General features: G+C 41.6%; 1 protein-coding gene across 1 annotated transcript in view; it reads left to right on the plus strand.

Annotated features, from left to right (window-relative positions):
- The first annotated feature begins 7,641 nt into the window (after window positions 1-7,641).
- Window positions 7,642-16,895, plus strand: part of COG7 (component of oligomeric golgi complex 7) — a 76,708-nt gene continuing 67,454 nt past the window's right edge. Inside the window, exons 1-2 of the mRNA XM_063100159.1 lie at window positions 7,642-7,910; window positions 16,482-16,630. Coding sequence (XP_062956229.1) covers window positions 7,742-7,910; window positions 16,482-16,630 — 318 coding nt within the window. The 5' untranslated portion in view covers window positions 7,642-7,741. The remainder of the gene's footprint in view (window positions 7,911-16,481; window positions 16,631-16,895) is intronic.

A 16,895-nucleotide genomic window follows, 5' to 3' on the forward strand; every position in this document is an offset into this window, starting at 1 on the left:
CATTTTGAAGTTCTCCTAAATCTAGTCAAAAACAGACATCCGTAATAGAACACTTAGAAACTAAGAATGAGCATTCTTTGTATAAAACATTAAGCTAGCAATTGTGTAAACAGAGGTATGCATTCTAAAGTTCATAACTCTTACACCAGAATCTGAAACAGATAATACAAAAAGTACTTTGCATTTTTTTTATTGCTTTTGAATATATAGGCAAAATAGCAAAAATTTTTAGCTGAAATACTAGCTTTAAAGCAAGTGATGTATTGGAAGAATACACTGCAGAAAGCATTTGCTGGGAATGCAGTTAACCACATTAATAGCTCAAAGTTATTTGGTCATCTCAACAGATGTAGAAAAAGTGTTTCAAGGGCTGGCCATGGCTCACTTGGTAGTGTGTGGTGCTGATAACACCAAGGCCACGGGTTCGGATCCCTATATAGGGATGGCCGGTCAGTTCATTGGATGAGCCTGGTGCTGACAACACCAACTCAAGGGTTAAGATCTCCTTACCGGTCATCTTATAAAAAAAAAAAACAAAACTGTTTCATTGCATCTTTTGTAATAAAATCAAACACCAGCAAATGTTTAATAAGGAATTCCTACAGTGGTCTAGACACAAAGGTTTATTTTCTTGTGTGAAAGAAGGCTGGAAATAATTCAGAAATATTTCCTATATAAGCATTGCAAAGTCATTAGGGGCCCAGCCCTTAAGTCACCATCCAAGGACATGCTGTTCAACATCCTGTTAAAAGATAATGACTTTAGACATGATATTCCTATTGTAAGTCACAGGAAAGAAGGAAGAAATAAAGGAAAAATAACATTCTTTTTTGGGTTTCTTGAAAGTTTCACGTTTCCATTCAAATCTTGGCCTGTGAAGGCCAAGAAAGTCATATTTGCGCACAGTGGCATTGGGGTTTGGTTACTAAGGAAGGAGAGGAAATTAGATATAGTGGTAAATTAGAAGTCTACCATAACATTATATTATGGCAATATACAGGGGAAGAAAGCTGCCCTTGAACTATTGCTAAACAAAAACATGCTTTTGTATTTATCATATAACCCAAGTTTTAAAACCAAACAACCCACCTAGATATTTGTGTACATATATAACAGTGGTAATTTTCAGGTCATAGAATTACAAATGAGTTTTAGAAAATACAGATTAAAGAAAACTTCTAAGTTGAAAGTATTTATGCTCAATGTTAATTTTTTAACGGATAAGACGTTCACATGATTCAAAGTTAAAATACAAAAGATGAAAATTCTTCCCACCCACCCCATTTACCTTCCTGGTCTGTCTTCAGATAGGGTCTGTGCTATGTTCAAGCAGATTTACTGTTCTATTTAGCTTTTTTCATGTAAAACTGTTTATGGCTTGGAGATAATGCAGTTACCAGTATGAATTAATAGGAAAGAATAGCCCCTGCTCTTATCTCCCCTGACCTCGTATGGTGTAAATCAAGCATTTATGTGTTGAAAGTGCTGCCTATTAAAAATCGAGCGCAGCGGTTTCTTGATGGCTTCCTTGTATCTCCAGCCTCTCAGTGAGCGTGCTTCCCTAGCAGTCCTCTCGCTTCTTCCTGCCTTGTTTCTGGCAGCCCTTCAGGGTAGAGTGGGACAGGTATGGGCTTGGCAGTCAGATTCCATTTCTAGTTTTTTGCCACCTAGAGCATCTTGGGCAAGTCACTTAACATCTCTGGGTCTCAGTTTTTAGTTTTTATTTGAGGATGGAGGGTGCAGGGTGGCTGGCCAGTACAAGGATTTATTGAACCCTGGACCTTGGTGTTATCAGCACCACACTCTAACCAACTGAACTGGCTGGCCAGTTTTTATATTCTTAAATGGTAAAAATGTTAAAAATATACTTCATTAGTTTTAGTGAGGATTTAAGGAGGTCAGCAAAGTATCAGATACAATAGGTACTCTATAAATTTAGGTGCTCTTATTCTCAAATCACCTCTGAGATTTCTGTTTAACAACCCTAGTAGTGGTGACTTCCATTTCATCATTTTGTTAATTTCACAACCTCTTCTCATGGAACCAGTGATACTGTACTAACAAAACCAATAACCTGCCAGTATTTCCAGAGGCAGCATAAAAGTTTGATGCTTTTGACAAATATTTAACCATTCCCTCTATATTTGTTAGGATTGGGCTTGGTTGTGCTAAAGGAAAAATCCAGTGGCTGGCTGGTTATCTCACTTGGTTAGTGTGTGGTGCTGATAACACCAAAGTCAAGGATTCGGATTCCCAAACTGGGCAGCCACTAAAAATAAAAAGAAAGAAATCCGAAGTAACAGTGGCTTAAGCGAAAGACACTTCTTTGCTCTGCCATAGTTTCCTAGAGCTGCCATAACAATGTTACCACCAACTGGGTAGCTTAAAATGACAGGAGTTTATTGTAGTTCTTGAGGCTGGAAGTCTGAAATTGGGGCCATGATCATGCTCCCTCTGAAAGCTGGAGGAGAATCCTGTTGGTTGACTATCAGTCTTTGGCATTCCTTGGTTTACAGCTGTATAACTCCCTTTTCTGCCTTCATTGTCCCATGGTGTTCTCCCTGAGTGTGTCTTCACATGGCCCTCTTATAAGGACATCACTCATACTGGATTAGGGGCCCATCCTATTCCTGTACGACCTCATTTTAACTAGTTACATCTGTGGTGATGCTATCGCCAAGCAAGATTGCATTCCGAGGTGCTGGCGGTTAGGATTTTGTTTTAGTTCATCCAGGCTGCTATAACAAAATACCATAAGCTGGTGAATTATAAGCGACAGAAATTTATTTCTCACAGTTCTAGAGGCTGGGTTGTTAGGCAATTATGTTTTAGCTGATGTCTAAGACGGCAGCAGGTGGACGGGAGGAACACCCAAAATGGCTGTGCAGAGTTTCAGGTCCCTAGAACAGCACGTTTTCCGAGAATCACAAGAAACCCCTTCCCACTTCTTCACCATCACATCCTCTTCCCGTGCATGTGAATTTCTCCACCTATAGAAAAATCCCAACTGAGATTAAACTCCGCTTGCTTCCGTCCCCTTCCTTCTTAGCCAATAGGAACAGTCCAGCTCATCCTGACTGGATATAAAAGGCCCAGCCTGACTACGCCTGCTGCTGCTCCCACTTCCGTGAGAGCACCCCGCTTGTTCCTTTGCCTGCCTAATACACTTTGGTTGAGTCCTTGTCTCCTGGTGTGTTTCTTTTGTGCTCAGGCCGGGGTTTTCATGGGTGTCAGCAGATTTTGTGTCTGGTGAGGGCCCGCTTCCTGGTTCATAGATGGTCTTGTCTGTGTCCTCATCCAATAAACTAATTTGAGTCTTTGACGAATTATAATACAGTTGGAAAAAATGTTATTTTATAAAAAAAAGATTTCAAATCAGTAACCTAAGATTCCACTTTATTATACAAGACAAGAGCAAACTAAATTCAAAGAATGAAGAAGAAAGGACTGATTAGTGCATAAATCAATGATAGAAAATTAAAAACAGAAAAAAATTAACAAGCCAAAGTTGGTTCTTTGAAGAGATCAATGAAATTAACAAACTTCAGCTAGACTGACCAAGAAAAATTATCAAAGTCAAGAAAGAAAGAGAGGACATCACTACCAATTTTACAGAAATTAAAAAGGATTATAAGAGAATATTATGAACAAATTTTTCTTTTGGCGGCTAGCTGGTACAGGATCTGAACCCTTGACCCCGGTGTTACAAGGCTATATTCAAACCAAGCTACCCAGCCAGCCCAACGAACAATTTTATGCCAACAAATTATATAACAGATGAAATGGACAGATTTTTAGAAAGGCAAAATTACCAGCTGATTAAAGAAATAGAAAATCTGAATAGGCCTATAACAAAGAAGTTGAATTGGTAATTTAAAATTTTCCTACAAAGAAATGTCCAGGCCCAGATGACGTTCACTTTTAATTTTGTCAAATATTTAAAGAAGTAATACTACTCTGTCACAAACTCAGAAAACAGAGAAGGATCACTTCCCAACTCTTTCTGTGAGGCCAGTATTCATCTTATATCAAAATCAGACAAAGACATCACAAAAACAGAAAATTGCAGACCAACAATGTAGACACAAAAATCTTCAACAAAATATTAGGAAAGGAAGTCCAGGAACATGTAAAAATCATACACCATGACCAGGAAGAATTTATCCCAGGAATGCAAGATTGGTTTACCATCTTAGAATCAATTACTAAAATATATAAATAGAATAAAGGACAAAAACCACATGATTATCTCAATAGATATAGAATAAAAGTTACAAAATCCAACATCTTAAACTCTTAACTAGGAATAGAAGGGGACTTCGCCAACTTGAAAAAGGGCATCTGTGAAAATCTACAGCTAGCATAATTGTTAAAGACAATGCTAAAGACAGATCCGCAAGTTCTGGAACAAAGCAAGGATGTCTGCTTTTGCCACTTATATTCAGCATTTTTCTGAAGTTTCTAACCAATGCAGTTAGGGGAAGAAAGAAAGGCATCCAAATTGGAAAGGAAAAAGGAAAAGTATATTTGCAGATGATACGATCCTGTATGTAAAATCCCATGGAACACACACACACCAATACTACAACTAACAAACAAAAGTAATATGGTCAAAGGGTACGAAGATAAATATACAAAAACAATTGTATTTAACAAGAAACTGTGAAAATTAAGAAAACTCCATTTACAGTAGTGTTAAAAGGAATGCAATGCTTAGGAATTAATTTAACAAAAGAAGTGCAGGACTCGTACAATTAAAAACTACAAAATGTTGCTGAGAGAATTTAAGGAAGATCCAGATCAGAGGTTCTCAAGTGGGGTGATTGTTTCAACCAGGAGACACATGGCAATGTGTGGAGATATTTTTGGTTGTCGCAACTTGGAGGGAATGCTACTGGCACCTAGTGGGTAGAGTCTAAGGATTCTGCTAAACATCTTACAGTGTATAGGACAGCCCCACAACAAAAAGATTATCTGCCCCCAAATGTCAATACTGCCAAAGTTAAAAAATCCCAGTCTAAATAAATGGAGAGGCATTTCATGTTACAGATTGGAAGGAAGACTCAATGTTGTCAAGATGGCAATTATCCTCAAATTGATCTATAAATTCAACATAATCCCTATTAAAATTCTAGCAGGATTTTTTGTAGAAATTGATGAGCTGAAATGCGAAGGGCCTCGAGTAGCAAAAGAATTTTTAAAAAGAACAAAGTAGGAGGACTTACACTGTCAGATTTCAAAACTTACTATAAACTACAGTAATCAAGGCAGTTGGGGCTGGCTGGTTAGCTTACTCTGGAGAGCATGGTGCTAATAACACCAAGGTCAAAGGTTTAGATCCCCCATACCAGCCAGCAGCCAAAACCAAAAGTCAATGGGCTGGCCGGTTACCTCGGTTAGAGTGCAGAGCACAGTGTTATAACACCAAAGGAAGTTTGATACTGGTACAAGAATAGCCATATAGATAATGGAACAATTAAGAGTCTAGAAATTCTTTTATTTTTTTTGGCCTTTTTCATAACTGGCACTCAGCCAGTGAGTGCACTGGCCGGATCCGAACCCACGGCGGCCAGTGCAGAACTCTCCCGAGTGCGCCACAGGCTTGGCCCAAGAGTCTAGAAATTCTTAACATTTATGTCAGTTGATTTTTGACAAACACATTAAGCAATTCAGTAGAGAAAGGATATTTTCAACAAATGATCCTGGAGTAACTGTATGTCTGCATGCAAAAACAAAAAAACACCAAAACAAACCTCAGAACTTTATCTCACACTGTACACAAAAAATGAACTCAAAATAGGTTACAAACCTAAATGTAAGAGCTAAAACTTCAAAATTTCTAGAGGAAAACTTAGGAGAAAATCTTCACGATTTGGGGTTAGGCAAAGATTTCTTAGATTCCACACCAACAGCATGATTCGTAAAAGATAAACAGTAATAAAAGACTATCAAAATTAAAAACTTTTACACCTCAAAATACACCATGAAGAAAAGGAAAAAACAAGCTATAGTCTGGGAGAAAATATTTGCAAACCATATCTCTGATAAGGGAATTATATCCAGAATATGTAAGGAACTTTGACAACTCAATAATATGAAGACAAAAATCTCATTTGGGGGCCGGCCCATGGCTCACTCGGGAGAGTGCGGTGCCGATAACACCAAGGCCCCAGGTTCGGGTCCCATATAGGGAAGGCCGGTTAGCTCACTGGGTGAGCGTGGTGCTGACAACACCAAGTCAAGGGTTAAGATCCCCTTACCAGTCATCTTTAAAAAAAAAAAATCTCATTTGAAAATGGGCAAAAATATTTGAAGACATTTCACCAAAGATGACAAACACATGAAAAGATGAACGTTCAACATCATTGGTCATTAGGGAAATACAAATTAAAGCAACAATGACTTGCCACTACATAACAAATATTAGTGAGACTGTAGAGGCACTGGAACCTTCCCATAATGTTGACTGTAATGTAAAATGGTACAGGCACTCTGGAAAAGTTTGGCTGTTTCTTAAAAAGTTAAACACAAATAAGCTGGCCAGTTAGCTCAGTTGGTTAAAGCGCAGTACTTTTAACACCAAAGTCAAGGGTTGAAATCCCCATACCAGCCAGCTGCTAAGAAAAAAAACAAAAACAAAAAACATAAATTTACCTTACAACACAGCAATTTTACTTCCGGAAATCTATCCAAAAGAAATGAAAACGTCTATAAAAATACATATATGTAAACATGACAGCATTATTCATAACAGCTCTAAACTGGAAACAATACAAATGTCCATCAATTGGTGAATGGATGAGCAAAATATGTTACCAAAATATGTTAACATATAGTAACATATGTTAATATTATTTCCTTACAATGGAATAATATTCAGCAACATAAGTTAACAAATTACTGGTATGTGGTACATGGATGGACAAAAATATGCTAGGTGAAAGAAGTCAGATGCAAAACACTAGATATTGTATAATTCCATGCATCTAAAATATCCAGAAAGGGTAAATATATAGAGACAGAAAGCAGATTAATAGTTTCCTAGAGCTGGGGGTGGGAGCAGAGATTAAGTGCAAATGGGCAAAAAGGAATATTGTTAGCTGATGGAAATGTGGAGATAGCACAACTTTCTAAATTTACTAAAAATCATTGAATTGCATATGTACAATGGGTGAATTTTATGCTCTGTAAGTTATTCATCAATAGAGCTGTTTTTGAAAAGTGTCAGCTCTTCGGGGTGGCGGGGAGTGGCGGGGAGCGGCGGGGATACTGTAGACAGTGCGGGTTTCTAGCTATGTGATTTCAAAGTCACCCGTTGCTCGATGGCCTCGGTCTTCATCTATATACGTTGGGGAGAATAATGATACTCATGGGACCGTGAGGATTAAATGCGCTAATATATGTAAAGGCTTTATAGTGACTACATTGTTTAGTGCTCAGCAAGTGTCCGCAGAAGTGGGAAATTTGCACCAGCCTGGGGCGTTTCTCCTGCACCCGCCTACCCTAGCGCCCCGAGCGCCGGCAGTTGCTATGGAAACGGCCTCCTGCTTCCGGAACAAGTACGGCGCGCGGCGAGGGTCATCCAGCCCTAGCTTGCGCGCGCTGTCTCCCCGACCGCGTAAGTGCCGGCGTGCCGCCTCGGAGGCCATCCCTGGGGCTCCGGCAGGGCCGCCCGCTTCCGCATCCTCATTGCCGGAGTCAGCTCTCAAGGCCTGGACGCCGGGCCCGAGGTCGTGCCGCCATGGACTTCTCCAGGTTCCTGGCCGACGACTTCGACGTGAAGGAGTGGATCAACGCGGCCTTCAGGGCTGGCCCCAAGGAGGTGACGGCCGGGAAGGCGGACGGCCACGCGGCCACGCTGGTGATGAAGCTGCAGCTGTTCATCCAGGAGGTGAACCACGCCGTGGAGGGTGAGCCGCGCGGGGTCCCGGCCGCGGGCAGAGGTCCCCAAATGGGCGGGGGGCGTCCGGTGGGTACGTGGCGGGCGGTAGAGGACAGTGGCTGCCTCGCCGGGTGAGGAGGCCAGCCCCGCAGTCTCCCTCATGACACCAGGAGAGTCCCAGCCGGGTGCTGCCCTGTGCTGAGCACTTGCTAGTGCCGGAGGTTGGTTTTCCACTTCTGGCGATGCCGTAAAGTTTCCTTGTAAAACTTAAAAGAGTGAATTTTGAGAGTATTAGATAATAATAGGTGATCTTATATCTGGCAAAAACATATTAAAGGTGTATGGGAATGACACAAATCTGGGAAACATTGTTTTCGTGGATATTCATGTCAGCTGAGGAGGAGGGGTTGGCCTGAACGGAGACTTGAACTATTTTTTTTTTTTTTTTTTTAAGATGACCGGTAAGGGGATCTTAACACCTTGGCTTGGTGTTGTCAGCACCACGCTCTCCCAAGTAAGCCACGGGCCGGCACCTACTTGAACTATTTTTTAAGGATCGTTAATTATGAAAAATAATACGTACGAGCAACCATTTCATGTAACTTCGACTTTTATTCAGGGTAGGTAGGTTCAGTACAAGCTGCATGACGGTCTCTTTGCCAGCCTCTGTTGGAAACACCGGTTAAACAGACTGCTTCCTCTGTGAGCAGACGGTCCAGTAAACAGAACTTTGTTTTATAGACGTGCCCGTTGTTTAAGAAAAAGGGAGGAGGGCTTTATTTCATTGCAGATTCTTTATTGAACTTTGCATCTTTTACTAATTATTAAGCATCTACTGTGCGTGTATCAAGAAATGGGTACTGGGGGGGAGGAGGAAGGAGAAGTGGTAGACTAATGGGTACAAAACGATGCTATCTACCCTAAGTGAATTACCGTGCAGTGTATGCATGTGTTGAAACAACACACTGCATCCCACAAATATGTACAAGTAAATGATAAAAAAAAAAAAAAAAAAAAAAAAAAAAAGGAAATGGGTCCTGGGGATGAAAAGTTTACCTTTCTGGAGCTTCCTGCCGTGTGGGGAAGATATGTAAACAGTTAAATTACAGTGAGGAGTGGCCTTACTGAGCACAGAACCTGGAGTTGTGAGAAGTGGCAGGAGGAGGCAGCTATTCTTGCCTGGGAGAATCATAACCCGCTTCCTCTGTGTTAGGCCTTAAAGGAAGGCTTCACAGGGCAAAGGAAGGGAGGACATAAATAATAGTACAGTAGCAAATGTATGAGAGCTTGGTATGTGTCAGACACTGTTCTAAGTGCTTTATATGTTTTAACTAACTGGTTTTCAAACCAGCCTCCCACCATCCCCATCCCTGGGAATATTTGTTTGTTTGTTTTTACTAAAGAATATTCATTTATTTATAATTATTGCTAAGTAAACTTTTCTTTTAAACAGGAACATAAAAACACAGTAGGGCTTTGCACAATTGGAATCTCTAAACAGTTGTTTTGTATACATGTCAAAATAAGTTAGAATGGAATTTGTCCGGGAGTTTCCAAGTCACCCAAGAGGCTGCACTCCTCCTTTGAGAAGGTTGGGAGGGGTGAGGACAGGAACCTTGCCAAGACCACCCCCCAGCTCAAACTGTGAGTTGTGCTGTTTCTTCCTTTTAGCCTTGCCCAGGTCCAAGGCACAGGGCAGGGGGGCGTTCAAGTATCAAATGGTAAGCAGAGTCCCCACTTGAGGGCCAGACCTTCTCCTTTTGGTTTCCAAGACCAAGGCCATTGCACTGTCAGGAGAGAGGAGGATGAGGTACAGAGTTCTTTTTCATACCAGGGAGAAAGACTTTGTGGGAAGAGGTGGTTTGCAGAGGATGATGCCTTCTGCTCAGCAGGACAAAATATCTTGTACAGTGACGACAGGGTCACTGCCAACTGACGGTCACTGTGGCAGGCATCTGAGAGGCCGGGGGGCCTTGGGATCTGGGGAGCCACACTTGGGCCACCTTGTGCAACCCTCAGTTCTGACCATGGTCACCTTTAGGCCCGACTTGGTCCTTCACTTAAGGATACAGCCCTGGGGGTAGTTGCATTTCAAATTGGTTCCCCTAGTCCTGGCTTTTTCCCTTTCCTGGTTTCTGGGCTGAAGCTGGTGGCCTCACCTGTGTCTTTAGGGATGACCCTGCCTGCCCCTCCCCCACTGAGGCCTCTGGAGGCGCATCCCTGGGAGTATTTGAAAATTGGTGCAAGCTTTTTTAGTTGTCCCAGTGGTGGGGAATGACACAATGATAGACACTTAGCAGAAAGACCCAGCAATGCTTAATGTCCTGCAATGCTTGGGACAGTCCTGTGCAGTGAAGAATTGTCCTGGCCAAAATGTTAATATGAGAGGACTTCAAAAAGTTTGTGGAAAAATGGAATTAAAAGATAAAAATAAAAAATATAAACCTTAATTCTCAATATAGGCTCCGTTAAGTTCAGGACACTTTTGTAAGTGATGATAGTAGAGATTTAGTCCATCCCTAAAGAACTGAGAGTCCTGGAATTTAACCATGTCAATTCAGTCTTTTTTACATTATTAACAGAAGGAAAAGGGGTGCCCTTTAAAGATTTTTTTAAGATTAGAAAACAAAAAGCAGTCAAAAGGAGCAAATAGGACTGTAAGGTGGATGCCTAATGATTTCCCATGGAAACTCTTGCAAGATTGCCTTTGTTTGATGAGTGGAATTAACAGGAGCATTCTCATGGTGGAAAAGAATTCTGTGGTGAAGGTTTCCCAGGCATTTTTGTTCTTTGGTCCTCCAGAAAGTCAACAAGCAAAATGCCTTGAGCATCCCAAAATACTGTTGCTGTGACCTTTGCCCTTGACAGGTCTGCTTTTGCTTTGACTGGACCACTACCACCTCTTGGTAGCCATGGCTTTGATTGTGCTTTGTCTTCAGGATCATACTGGTAAAGCCATGTCTCATCTCCTGTTACATTTCTTTGAAGAAATGCTTCAGGATCTTGCTCCCACTTGTTTAAAATTTCCATTGAAAGCTCTGCTCTTGTCTGCAGCTGATCTGGGCACAACAGTTTCGGTACCCATTGAACAGAAAGTTTACTCAACTTTAATTTTTTCAGTCAGAACTGTGTAAGCTGAACCAATTGAGATGTCTGTGGTGGTGGCTATTGTTTCTGCTGTTAATCGTCAGTCCTCTTCAATTAGGACATGAACAAGATTAATTTTTTCGTTGTAAATTAATGCGGGTGGTCTCTTGCTATGCTTTATCTTCAATATTGTCTTATCCCTTCTTAAAATGAGTTATCCACTTGTAAACTGCTGATTTCTTTGGGGCATTGTCCCCATAAACTTTTCATAAAGGATCAATGATTTTACCATTCTTCCATCCCCAGCTTCACCATCAATTTGATGTTACTTCAATTTTAGCAGAATTCACGTTGCTCTGAAAGGGACTTTTTTCAAACTGATGTCTTATCCTTCTTAGTATCTCAACTAGATCTTGTTCAGACATATTATAACAAGTTTGTACGAGTTTATTTTGGTGCAAAAAAATTTTACAAGCATAGTTTTTTCATAATACGCATTTTCCATGAACTTTCTGAAGACTCCTTTTAGTGCCCCCTTTTTGGCATGATTATCTAACTTAAAACTGACTAATTTTTTGAGGTAGGTACAATTGTTATTTCTACTTTATAGCTGTAGTAACTGAGGCTGAGAGAAGTTAAGTCACTTGCCCAGCGTCATGTTGCTAATGAATAGGGGAGTTGGATTTGAACCCAGGCCTTTGGTTCCCAAGCCCATTCTCTTAACCATTACACTCACTACCTCTCTGGTATTAAAGAGAGAGGGAACAGCACAGAGAGGGAACATTAGAAGCATGTTGATAAAGAAAGGCCTAGCCAGTCCAGAGAAGGGTGATAAGTTCAAACAAAGCTTCATGAATAACATTAATAAATAATAGTTGTTATTATTATTATTATTATTATTCATGGGGGAGATGTAGCTGGAGATGAGGCAGAAAAGTAGACCAGGATTAGTCTGTGAGGTCTTTTTTGGCCAACCTAAAGAGTTTGGCTTTCATCTCTTAGCTTTGGGTAGCCTTCAGAGGTGTAAAGCTTTGTTTTCATGGAAGATGAGAAAAGGGTTCAGGTCTGCAGTGAAGAGCGACTCTTGCAGAGGTTCAAGCAGGACATGTTGAGGGCCCCAAATTGGAGAACTGATTTGTTCACTCAGTCAGTCAATAGATGTTCATTGGACACAGTCTGTTTTCCAGGTTCTAGAGATAAGTTGTTGAATAAGACCCAGTCTTGTGTTGGAGAGTTCGGCAAGGGCCAGATCATGCAGGGATTTTAATGTCACATTAAAGAGTTTGGATTTTATTTAAAATGAAGGCACAAAGGATTTTTAAGCAGGGAGTATGACACATTTCAATTTATGTCCCCAGGAAAGAGATGATAGTGACTTTGACTGGGGTGACGGCAGTGAAGATGGTGAGAGATGGGTTAGATTTAAGATGATTTTAGGAGGAAGAAAGGAGAGAACTTGCTGTTGGATTGGAATGAGAGATGAAAAGGAGTGAAAATAAGAATGAGAACAAAAAAATAAAAAAATAAAATAAAAAGAGAGAAAAAAAGGAATGAGAGCAGATTCTTGAACTGAGCAACCGTGGATGGTGGTATCAAACATACAGTAACATTAGGAGAACGTTGTAGTGAAGATCTATCTAACCCCTACCTAGATTCTGCAATTAACATTTTAGTGTTTTGCCTTATCACAGATCCGTCCATTTATCCATCCCTCCATCCATTGATCCATCTTATTTTTGGTGTATTTCAACACAGGTTGTAGACATCAGTACACTTCACCCCTAAACATTTCAGTTAGAAACCTAAACATTAGAGTTCAATATTTATTTACTTTTTCTTTTGGTGGCTGACTGGTATAGGGGTGAACCCTGGACCCTGGTGTTATCAGCACCACATGCTAACCAACTGAACTAACCGGCCAGCCCCTACAGTTCTTTTTTTTTTTAAATAAAATTTACATAAGGTGAAATGCGTAAATTTTATGTGATGAGTTTGAGGAATTTTTTTTTTTTTTTTTTTTTTTTTTAAAGATGACCAGTAAGGGGATCTTAACCCTTGACTTGGTGTTGTCAGCACCACGCTGTCCCAAGTGAGCGAACCGGCCATCCCTATATAGGGATCCGAACCCATAGCCTTAGTGTTATCAGCACCGCACTCTCCCAAGTGAGCCACGGGCCGGGCCTAGAGTTTGAGGAATTTTGACAAATGTATGCAGCTAGTATAACTCAACTCTCCATCAAGATATGGAATGTTGCCATCATCTGGAAGTGCCCTCGTGCCACTTCACAGTGGAACCTGGCCCTTATCCTCACAGAGGCGACCACTGGAAGTGATAGTTTTAAAATAGATACAGGAGTGGACTAAATTTGGGGAAGGTGAGGAGAGGGAAGAACGGGCCCATAGGGAAGCAGCAGGGGCCTGAAGAGTGACCGTGAGGTTCAGCAGGTGAGAGACCTGGCTGGGGCCACAACGGCACTGTTAAAGTCAGTGAAGTGCCTGTGCATTGGAGAAATCTTTATGTGTTATGTCTTTGGTTCTTTAGTCTGAGAACTTTTCTTGGGGTCAGTGGTGGAAACAGATGGCTGTTTTGTGGCAGAGCTGTTTTAACAGGTTCCTGAAATACATCTTCAGGATGTTAAGGCTCTGTTCAATACACTCTTGGAGCAGAAGACTGTGGTTGAATTGCTCTTTAAAGGGTTTAAATGGTTATGCTGTCAGTTCTCCCGATTCCTGATAACACATCAGGGTCTGCAAAGATTTTCAAATTTTAGTCTAGGGCCAAGCCCGTGGTGCACTCGGGAGAGTGCGGCGCTGGGAGCGCAGTGACGCTCCCACCGCGGGTTCGGATCCTATATAGGAATGGCCTGTGCACTCACTGGCTGAGTACTGGTCACAAAAAAGACAAAAAAAAAAAAAAAAAAATTTTATTCTATACTTGGGACGTCCGTTAAAACATGCAGATTCCTTGATCTCATACCGGACCTACTAAATCACGATCTCTGGCAGGTAGCCTTAGTACCTGCATTTTAAACGCATTCCAGCTGATGCTGGTGGTCTGTGGACTGCATTTTGGAAAGATCATGGAACAACATTGCTGTTTATCATGCTTTTTTTTTTTTTTTTTTTAAAAGATGACCGGTAAGGGGATCTTAACCCTTGACTTGGTGTTGTCAGCACCACGCTCACCCAGTGAGCTAACCGGCCATCCCTATATGGGATCTGAACCCGGGGCCTTGGTGTTATCAGCACCACACTCTCCCGAGTGAGCCACGGGCTGGCCCGTTCATCATGCTTTATAACTGTCTTCAGATAATTATTTTATTTTACTTTATGTTACTTTACTGTACCATACTGTATTTACTGTACTGTACTGCACTGTAGTGTACTCTACTGTACTGCACTCTACTGCACTGCTCTCTACCATACTGTACACCACTGTACTGCACTCTTCTGCACTTCACTGTTCTCTACTGCACTCAACTGTACTGTACTCTACCATACCACACTCTACTGCACTGTACTCTACTGCATTTTACTGTACTTAACTGTATGGCACTCTACTGTACTCTATGGTACCACACTCTACTGTACTCTACTTTAGTGTACTATGCTGTGCTATACTGTACCGTGCTGTACTGTACTGTACGTTACTGCACTGTACTGTACTTTACTGTACTGTACTTTATTTGGCAGCTGGCTGGTACAGGGAACCGAACCCTTGACCTTGGTGTTACAAAGCCACAGAAAGTTATTTTTTTATTTATTTTTTATTTTTATTTTTTGTCTTTTTCGTGACCGGTACTCAGCCAGTGAGTGCACCAGCCATTCCTATATAGGATCCTGAACCCGCGGCGGGAGCGTCGCTGCGCTCCCAGCGCCGCACTCTCCCGAGTGCGCTACGGGCTCGGCCCCACAGAAAGTTATTTTGATGGGAAAGAGCTATCCATCTTGTCAGGGATGACACCGTTTATGAAAGGGCTGCATGAAGAAACCAATCATGTGCCTCTCCTTGGCACGTCACTGTGCAGACCACATGATGGGCCACATAAAGACGGTGCCATGGTGCTGCAGTTCAGTCCCACAGGTACAATTTAGCCTCCTACTCCTCAGCCAGAGTAGGGGAGCAATGAAGGAACAGGCTAGTGGTTCTTAACACGTGGTCCTGGCCTCATTGTCTGCAGATGTGTTAGAAATTCAGAACTTGGGCTCCATCCCATACCTACTGAATGAGGAACTTTGGGTGATACAGAAACATGCCACTGGACTAATTGGAGACTCCCTAGTGTTTATTTCCTCTAGGCTGGCTACATGGCCTCAGCTGCTAAGTAAGGACACGTGTGGATGCGTCCTCATTCTCCCTCAAACTGGTAAAACATCTGGGTTTGGTGTATGAATCACTGTTCCCAGGTTCTACAGTATGGCAGCCACAGCACCCAGGGAGCTCTTACTTACCCTGAGAATTGCCGGAAGATTACGTATAATTTGGGGGACATGGGAGAGGCTTGCTCTTTCTTGTAGCTCAGGCGTATCCCTGTCCTTGCTCTTGGCCCCACCTGCAAGATTTTGGTAAGGTACAGAACAGACCAGAACCCATGGAGAACTTGAGCCAGAGTTGGTAGTTTCCCATTCGGAAGGCTCCACAGGCTCTTGAAATTCCAAAACAGCAGCCTTCCGTTTGCAGTGTCACCCACTAATGTCTCAAGTGGGCTTGCCGAAACGTCTCATAGTGAGTCATAGCAATGACTTGTTTTGGATGGACACCTGCTGAAGATTTTCTTAACCCAATTTTAACCTAAAGTAGGAAAGAAACCATATTCAAAGTCATCCATCAAATACATGTTTTTTTCTGCTCTACAATGGGTAATCATTTGAAGTAGTGTCTCCCCTGGTAATAAGGAAAATCAAGTATATTCGTACAAGTGTTGGAGTTAGCAGAAAAATAACCCAGAAAAAGCCCAACAAAATAAATGAGTATGGGAACACGAAAAAAAATTTAAAAATAACAGACCATGGAAAGCAGACGTTGGGGCCAGACACATGTAAGGCTTGGTTTCAGCTCTGTGAAATCTTGGGCAAGTTACTTAACTCTCCGGGCCTCAGTTTTCTTCTGGGTAAGAGATGGCTCTAATGATTACGGTGGACAGTAAGTGACATATGTAAAGCACTTGGTGCATAGCTGGCATTCACCTGTCAGATTCCTTCTTCCTTACAAAAGGAGTTGTGATTTAACTCGGTGGTGGCAAATGGCTAGTGTTGGATCTGGTTTATGGTTCGTGCCTTATTAAATCCCACTGCCCTTACCCATCAGTCTGGGGACATGGTCCTGGCAGAGGCCACTTCACTGCCCTTCTCTCCTGTCCCACATTTTCCACAGTCTGTAAAAACTGTGTAGTTGGTAATGCTTTAGGGAAAATTTCCTTTCTGTCGTCTGGTTTGATTTATATTTTTTGTTGGTGACTGGTGTGATTTTCACCTTTTGTGCATATTGTTGTTCTTGATTTTTTTGCTACAGAAACAAGTCACCAGGCTCTTCAGAACATGCCCAAAGTGCTCCGTGACATTGAAGCCCTTAAACAGGAGGCATCTTTTCTGAAAGAACAAATGATTCTTGTCAAGGAGGACATTAAAAAATTTGAACAGGACACATCTCAGTCAATGCAGGTATTCTGGTTCCTGTCTGAAATGTTGATTTTTGTTTTTGGAAGATATTCACTCTTGTAAGTGTTTATAGCACAGCACTGTGGGAGGCCAACAACTCAGAATTCTGCCCAGCATTCACACTGCTCTTTTTCTTGGTTCTTTCTGTCAATTCATCTCTTTAGCGTCTGCTGAACAAATTTAGCCACACAATTGGTGTTTGGGGTACAGAAACTCTCTAAAGACAGGATATGCCATGATCCTTACATTTCCAGTCACTGGTGGAGTG

This window comes from Cynocephalus volans, chromosome 6, assembly GCF_027409185.1.
Source record: "Cynocephalus volans isolate mCynVol1 chromosome 6, mCynVol1.pri, whole genome shotgun sequence".
Lineage (NCBI taxonomy): Eukaryota > Metazoa > Chordata > Mammalia > Dermoptera > Cynocephalidae > Cynocephalus > Cynocephalus volans.